The 8,996-nt window shown below is 38.3% G+C and overlaps 1 protein-coding gene across 4 annotated transcripts in view; it reads left to right on the top strand.

Moving 5' to 3' along the window:
- Positions 1-849: 849 nt before the first annotated feature.
- ptprz1b (protein tyrosine phosphatase receptor type Z1b) overlaps positions 850-8,996 on the top strand; it is a 43,660-nt gene continuing 35,513 nt past the window's right edge. For 2 of the 4 annotated variants that reach the window (XM_067427366.1, XM_067427363.1), the window contains exon 1: positions 851-1,201. In XM_067427366.1, the coding sequence (XP_067283467.1) occupies positions 1,135-1,201 (67 nt within the window). In that variant the 5' untranslated portion in view covers positions 851-1,134. Of the gene's footprint in view, positions 1,202-8,996 lie in introns of all 4 variants that reach the window. The other 2 variants (XM_067427364.1, XM_067427365.1) reach the window with 2 other exon arrangements.

The raw sequence follows: 8,996 nt of genomic DNA, 5'->3' as shown, positions 1-8,996 counted from the left end.
AGAAGAAACGTATTTCTAGCACTTCATCAACAGGTTTTGTTGAGTCTAAACTGAGCAGTGGAGACGTGTACAATGTGCTTCTCTGAATGCTGAAGGAGCTGTATCAAGCTCCCCCTTATAAAAGCCGTCCAGCAAGTGAAGTAGATGTCCTGAATAAATTATGTAAATTAAGCAGAAAGGATAACAACAGGGAGTGAGGAAACAGTGATACTGTGAGGTTTAGCACATGCACAAGATGTTACCACATGCTTTTCAGAGTGTAAGAAGCAATCATTTTTGTGATACAGTATAAGACCTCCATGTTCTGTAAATATAAGTGTATGTTGATCCTTAAATTCTGAATTGGGTGTATTGGGGGCATTCTTGTTATGTGTGTATGTTATGTTGAAAGTGGAAAACGCATTCAATTGGTCACAAATTAAACCCACATATTTATCATGCTTTCTTTAAAACCCTTTGACTGGAGCATGGAATATTTCTGCATAAATTACCAGATTTATGTTAGACGATTGCAGCATCTGGAGACATTGTAAAATAGTAAAATACATAAATCAAAGTGCAATGAATTAAAGGAACGTCCTAACTTTCACTTTAAAAGAACATTGATTGTTTGCCAAAACGGAGAGTAGCCTAACATTTAATACAGTATATTAAGACAAAGTACAGCATAACATAAATAACTCATTCCATCTTGTTTTTCTCCAACAGGTGTCAACAGGCAGCTTTCAGCATAAAAGTCCTTTCTAATCATTTATATGCAATGCATGCACATGCATAAACCAACAAACGCACACATTGCATGTTGTTTAAATCTCACAAAGCTCTCAGCGTATTATAAAAGGTGAACCTCACATTAAACGCCACGTTGCATGTCACTAGCACTGTTTTTTGACCGCACGTCCAGTTATTCGGACCGTAAACCTACGATTGATTATGCGCGAGACTGTCGAGGCTGTGGGCGGCGCGTGAACGCAGCGTCTCTCCTCTCGCGCGCTATGATCGTACAGTGAATGAAGCTCTAGCGTGGGAAAGACGAACAGGATAACGCGCAACACTGACATGGATCCGCTGTAACATCACTGCAGTCGCGGTTATTGCGTTATCAATAGATCAGCGTTTAACTCGAGTCTGAAGATGATGCGTCTGATCACATCCAAATCACATCTGTTCATCGCGCAGCTGTGGCTCATCTGTCACACAGGTAACGAGTAAATACACTTACACACGAGTGATGGATGCGTCCTCATAGATGGTTGCATTGATGCGTAAAGTTGTGTGTATCCAAGAGCTTTATTTCCACAGGTTGTTGGTGCATTTATGAATATTTTATTAATGCTTTTTGTTGTTGTTGCTTAAAGTATAGTAATCTCAGTCCTATAAGATAAAATCATAGCAATAAATGTGTTGACATCGATGTCTGTTGAGTGAACGGTGTATGGATCAGATTGAGAGCGGAAATATTATTAATCCTTTCATATGTTTATACTAGCCTATGTGTGTGTGCAATAGTTTAGGTTTTTGTATTTAATCAAAGTCTTGTATAAAACATGGAAATTAATGTTTAATGGATTGTTGTTAATCATTAAAGTGCTTCTTTTTTGTGCTTTATTTGCGGTTATATAAGTTACTTTTTATGGTTGTTACAGGGTTTTATTGCTTTATTTCTGTATAGAACAATCCAATGTCAGATTTGTGAAGATGCCAGAGTGTGCTAGAGTTTATTAATAAAGATGAAGTCTGTTGATTTATTATGCAGGCTGTGAATTGCCTAAATGTTTTATTTTCTTGCAGTGAAATCGTTTTTTTTTTTTTTTTTAAATAACGCTGAGCTTCAGCTTCAAGGAGGTTTCAGATGTAGGACAGACTTTGGCTCATTGCTCTTGGCACTCAGTCGCCAATATGATGGTCTTTTAATCTCTCTGTCTCTGTTCATCCTGCTGAATTAAATGTAATTTGACATGGTGGGGAAATATAAAGCAATGTGATTTTGACAGCATGTGTTTTGAGCCATCTGCATCTCTGATACACACACACACACACACACACACACACACACACACACACACACACACACACACACACACACACACACACACACACACACACACACACATGTTGGTCTATGTGGTTTACAGGGACTCTCCATAGGCGTAATGGTTTTTATACTGTACAAACCGTATTTTCTATCCCCTTACACTGCCCCTGCCCCTAAACCTACCCATCACAGGAAACATTCTGCATTTTTACTTTCTCAAAAAAACATCATTTAGTATGTTTTTAAGGCCATTTGAATTATGAGGACATTTGATATGTCCTCATAAACCACATTTATAGTGTAATACCAGTGTAATACCCATGTAGTTATACAAATATGTGTCCTCATAAACCACATAAACAGGCTCACACACACACACACACACACACACACACACACACACACACACACACACACACACACACACACACACACACACACACACACACACACATGTAGTGTTTCCATATTTTATGGGGACTTTCCATAGGCGTAATGGTATTTATACTGTTCAAACCGTATTTTCGATCCCCTTACACTGCCCCTGCCCCTAAACCTACCCATCACAGGAAACATTCTGCATTTTTACTTTCTCAAAAAAACTCCTTCTGTGTGATTTATAAGGCAAGGTGTTAAGGTCATAAGATGTTTTCCTCATGGGGACCAAAAAATGTCCCCACAAGGACAAGAATTTCAGATATTGCCATCTTTGTGGGGACATTTTGTCCCCATAACGTAGGGATTTACCCCCCCCCCCCACACACACACTCGCTCACCTAACACACACACACACTCTCACTCACTCATTCACTCACTCATTCACTCATTCACTTACATAAATTTACATAAATACATACATACACAAACACAACACACACAACACACACACACACACACACACACACACACACACACACACACACACACACACACACACACACACACACACACACACACACACACACACACACACACTCATGCTGATCTCTTCTCCTCAGATTTGACAATACACCATTGTCCTGCTACATCAGTCTAAATGTTGAAGCACTACTGCTTTTGCTGAGGAGCATTAGTTATTTCTTGTTCAGTTCAGGAGTTACTCAGGCAGCTGTGCTGACACTTTACGTGTGTGTTGGAGATATGCAGACAGAGTGCTTGCGCATGTTACACCCTGCTATTGGATGTGATGGCAGGGGAAGCCCGTTTTGTGCTGCTTTTGTCTCAGTGACGCTCATTCACCATTAATGCCAGCAGCAGGAAGAGAGAGAAGAGAGAAGAGAGAGTGATTCTGCCCACCAAACACATGATTGATCGATTCACACCAGGGTCACCCTGCCATGTCGAAACAAAATAGACACAGCAAGGGTGGTGGTGGAAAAATGCTCTTTAGTTTCTGTTGATCAAACGACTGACAGTGAAAGATTGATTTTCATTGTTTCACCCCCACAATCCAAAGACATTTCATTAGTAGACATTATCTGACAGTGACAGGCATCACCAATCAATTGTCACACTTGGTGCCACACAACACAAAGTGTAATATTTAATATAACACGCCATATTAGATTTTGTTACAATTCATTATCACTCTTCATTATCAAGATTTGCGATCTGCTATCTCAGTTTGCATAGTGATCTGAACTCATCTCTGTTTTTTATATATACAATAAAGAGATATTGGAGATGCTTCATAAAAAGCTACTTTTCAGTCCTTCATGGACTTTGCTTTAGTGGTATTTGGCAGCAGAAGAATGAACCTTTCCAAGGTTACATGATCCCAAAGAGGGGTCAGAGAGGACATTTTTTTTATTACCTGCACAGTGCACGTTTGTACATGATTTTTAATACAGGATATTGTCTTGATCAAATGGTTCTCAACGGGTGGTTCGTGATCATATGTAAAATATATGCACATTTTTGAAACACTTTATTTTATAGTGTTCCTGTTATGCATGCACTTACTATAGTAATACCAGTCCAGTAAATATATGCATAATTACAAGCAACTAACCAAACCCTATTCCTAAACCTAATTATGGAGGTACTTTATTAATATTACTCCATACATAAAAGATATGTAACCCATATTGTAAAATGCAACAGATGATGAAATCATGCATTGGTAGAACTGTAAAAATAAACAGGCTTATCTGTGTCTAAAAGAAGTAGGAAACATTTCTGTTAAATGTCACAGGATATGCATCCAAATCATGTTGGAGAAATCAGTCTGTCATTTGGTAGAAGCTTGTCAAATTTGACGGGACAGGTTGAATGACACGCCCTCTGAAAACCCCACAAAACCCCATAAAACGCAACCCAAAATACATTTAAATGCAGGTTCACTCACAATGGAGAAAAATATGTTTACATAATATTAATAATATGAATATATATGTAAGAAATATGTGCATGTGTATACTGTTTATATATTCAACATAACACTTTTCTTAAATATATACATGCATGTGTGTGTAATTTAATATATACATAATAATTATACACAGTAAACACATGTATTTTATGCAAACACAACATTTTATTTTGGAAGCGTATAATCACGATTTATAGATTTGACAGCAGGATTGGTGACGACTAGATGTCATGTTGATCATTTTCATACTGTGGATTTCCTGAAGCCAAACCCAGTGAGAACAACTGCTCTGTATAACCTTTATCATCAATAAATAAATCTATGTCAAATCCACATTAATTATTGATACTATGGCCTATTTAAAACTCGGCAGTTGTACCCTATTTAGGTATAAAAAAAAACAACTCCACCGAGTTTTGTTTGGGACATGAATAGTTTGGCTGGAGTGTGTGATGTTAAATCATGTCCTTCTGATTTCTGCAGTGAACTTCTGTGAATCCCCCTTAGACTCAAAGAGCAAACTGTGTATCAGTGTCCAGCCGGATAATGAGTGTCAGCAGTGCAGGCTTGTGTCTGTGGGTGAGCACTAAAGGCAGCTTCAGTCGACTTCCAGCGCCTGTCTCTGTCTAACACAGCCTGAGGCAATATTGCTTGCATCGTTATGTCATCCTAAAAATGAAGACTTAAGTAATCAACAGCGATGTGCTAGATTATTTTAAATGCACAATGATTTCAATAAACCTGACATGTTTTGAGCTGAACCTGATGCCTAATACCTGATAATAGTCATATCAATGCTGTATCTCCGTTAACCTGCCTCAAAACAACATGCTAGCTGTTTGTTTTTGGCCTAAAACATTCCTTAGAGAAAAGCCATTCAGCCTTGCAGAAATACAATCTCCTCGCATTCAGAACAAATCTGGACAGGCACTGGGATGGCCAGCCGTCTTGATTTCACTCAATTTCCGTTGCGTTTTCCAGTGGTCGTATTGCTTTCCAATGTGTGTGATTAGATTAAAGTCATCTGGATATTTACAGGTTCGCAGAATATCGTTTTCCACTGACTGAGGTCGGTGTGTGTGTGTGTGTGTGTGTGTGTGTGGAAGTGGAGTTAAAGAGCTTTAGATGTCAAATGAATTGCCTGCTCGTCTCATGTGGCACTCCAATAAAAAATGCATGTACACTTTTTGTTTGCGAAACTCACTAGCAATAGAAACGCTTTGAGTTGAACGTGAAAACTGGAAGTAGAAAGACTTGAAATATATCTTTATAGTGTGTAATTTTCACTTAGAAATAGTAGAAATAGAAATAGACATACATATTTTTTATAGTGTATGAGACCAATCTTCTGAGATATGAATGCTTTTAAACATGTATTATGATTTATGGCAGAATTTCACACCTGTCACAGGCTACATGCTTAACTTAAGCAGATTTCGCTTTCTTTCTTTCTTTCTTTCTTTCTTTCTTTCTTTCTTTCTTTCTTTCTTTCTTTCTTTCTTTCTTTCTTTCTTTCTTTCTTTCTTTCTTTCTTTTCACACCATAATAGTGTTGAAAGTCTGAGCAAAGATTGGTTTTTAAAGCCGCTTCTTGATATTCTCTGTCAGCACTCGCTGCCGTTCTACTTATTTCTGTTTATCTATAGTGTAAATGTTTAGAGAGGAGACATAGAACTGGAGAAAGCGTGAAAATGTGGCTGAACGCTGTAAAAAAAAAAGAAGAAAAAAAGAGAAAAGTGGTCTTCCTCCTGACCTCAGGATGTGGAGCTGGAGCTCTAGTGAAGCACTGGCAGAATTCTGGCTTTGGCTCGGTCCAGCGGACGGACAGTGAGGCAAGGAAGGAAAGCTTTTCACCTGTTAGAGAAATATGCAGGATTTGGTTCCTTTTCCGAATCGGATCTGACCTGGTGTCTGTGGCGATAGAGAGGAAGTCCCAGTGGCTGAACGCCACCGGAGGTTCAGTCTGTTGTCAAGGAGTTTCCTCAGGCATGTCCTAAGGCTGAATGGAGAGCGTCTCCTGCTCGGATGTGCTGCGACCAGCCCAGATAAAAGTATTGTGCATATTATATATTGTCAGACGCCGCACTTTTTCACTATAATGATTTGTTTTGCTGTCAAATAGATTTACTCAGTTGTACTTAAAATGATTTGGGTCAACACTCACACACAACAGTCAATGTAGTCCCTCAGCACTTTCTCTGGTAACATTTTTGTCCTAGAAAGAGGCAGTTAATGTTTTGCTACCATATTCTGATTAATCCAATTACTTTTTTCAAGTAACTAGTAAGGTAACACATTACTTTTAAATTTACAACAGAATATCTGAGTTATGTCCTAAGTAACACAAACCAGCAAGCAATAGCTGTCATTTCACTGTCTCAGTTAACTATAGACCCGATAGTCCGGCTGGGAGTAACCCACCTCTAGTCAAAATAACCTTGAATTTGGTTACATGCCGGTTTTGCCAAAATAACTTGTGAGATGATATTCCTTCATGTAAGCAAAGTCAGATAACAAGGTGTTTGGTTTCATTTCTTTGACATGCTCTAGATGACTTGAGCTATGGTTAGACGCCTGTTACATTTTCACTGACAGCCCAAATTTTGCCTTGTTTTAGGCTAGATGTCAGGGCTGTGTTTGGACAGCTATTAGACATCTTTTGAACGCAAAATTGCTCGACTGACAGTTCTCCTGTCCCCATATTGGGAGAAAATGAGAGTAAAATGCAGAGGAGTTGTTATAGGAGATGGTTATTGTTGTTGACTTTAGATAAATGTAATATTTGGGTTTCATTTTTGTTTTGTCTTTCCCATTCTTCTGTTATCCAGAAGGGCAGCACAGCTGGAAGGTATATTTGAGCTGCACCCTCGTCTGTACAGGAGTGAAGGTGCAGTTCATTCAGTCTGAGGATTATTTATTTCACTTTTGGGGCCAGATTTACTTACAACTTGCACCAGCAGAAACCCTCTTTTAGAGTTAAAAAACTACTATCAGGATTTACTTACCACACTTACTAAAAACTAGTACAGAAAAGGCATGGACAGGGTTATTTTTGCAGTTGCTCTTATTGCATATGCATTTGTAGTAGTTCACCTTTCAGACACAAAGGTTTATGGGAGGAGAGGATTTAAATGAATCATGCAAGGTGATTTAATAAGGTTTGCACTTGTCAATTTACTGTTGTTTGCGCCATTATAAACCAACCAAAAAGGCACGTCTTAAACCAGGCGCTAACTGGTAGATTGTGTTGATCATCGCACCTGGCTGCGTGCTCTTTAATGTGTGTGTCGTCAGTAGATCACACCCTGAACTTTCCACTCCCGTCTTTTTTTTTTTAAAAAGTGCTCTCATGCTAATTTGCCCTGTTTAGAAGATCTGGCCCTTGGTGTGAAAGGGCCTTTACATTTGCCAAAAATATAATTGTGTTATTGTTATTAGCAAAAACAATAAGCAAGCCCAGCCCAGGTGAGAAAAAGCTATTTAAAGCAAACCAAAAGTAACATAACACATTACTTTACATTCCATAAAAAGTAACTAATGCGTTTATTTTTTAATCCTTAGTCAATATGGAAATCTCACAACAGGGCCAAGGATGTATGAGCCAAGTGTTCTTGTTTACAAAAAGTATCCAAAAATAGAGGGATGAGGATAAGAATTCCCTCAACAGCAGCATAGCCTTGATTTTTTTTTCCCTCCAGTGTCCCTCAAAAACATCTCAGATCTCACAGAGAACTGTGCAGTGAGTGATAAAGGCAAATTCATTTGCTCAAAGTTGGATTAGTGATTCTGAGCATTACTGTGAATCTTGGAGGCAGGGCAGAGTATGAGAACTGGGCCAGGGTGTCAGTCAGGGAAGGTATAAACCCCCAGCTGTTCACCGGCATTACTACCTTCAGCTGCAGTCACAGCGTTCTCACGCAGACCACATGTCACTTTCCCTCTGACCCCTGCAGCAACAGCTGGCACAGGCTGCTGCACACATGCACCAGGACATACTCCCTGTACACTGGAAAGAAATGCAGGTCTCCAATTGAACATTTTCTAGTGACTGATCACTTTAAAAATTTTCAGTTGGCCAAATTGCATTTTTGTGAATTAAATTGCATCACTTCACAAAAATTAAAATTGGCCAACTGAAAAATTTAGATGTGAGATTGGAGACATACATTTTTTTAAGTGTATCTCTAAAGCATCAAAAATACTGAAAATTGGCTTTGAAACAAATTTCACTCTGAAGTTGCTTAAATTAACAAATAATTGCAAAGAAATGGCAGATGAATTAAACATGACATTTTGTAGTAGAAAGGCTGAAATAGTATTACTTTAATAAAATGTACTCCAATAATCTGTTGGCGTACTTTGAAAAATCTACATTTTTTTTAACAGTGTATATCCAATCAAAAACGCTATTCGGGGAATAATAATAAGATACATTTTATTTGCTGAAGTACCCACTGAATTCTTTTTGTTATTTTTCATTTCGTTTTTGTTTTGTTTTGTGGGACATGGTGAAGAAGAAAAAATTAGATAGGAGGAAAAAACATATTTCAATGCTTTTGCGTTCTCTCGCTAATGTTTTGCTTTTCCCTGA

Source organism: Pseudorasbora parva, chromosome 20 (assembly GCF_024679245.1).
Source record: "Pseudorasbora parva isolate DD20220531a chromosome 20, ASM2467924v1, whole genome shotgun sequence".
NCBI lineage: Eukaryota > Metazoa > Chordata > Actinopteri > Cypriniformes > Gobionidae > Pseudorasbora > Pseudorasbora parva.
This window is presented reverse-complemented; position numbering and strand designations above follow the sequence as displayed.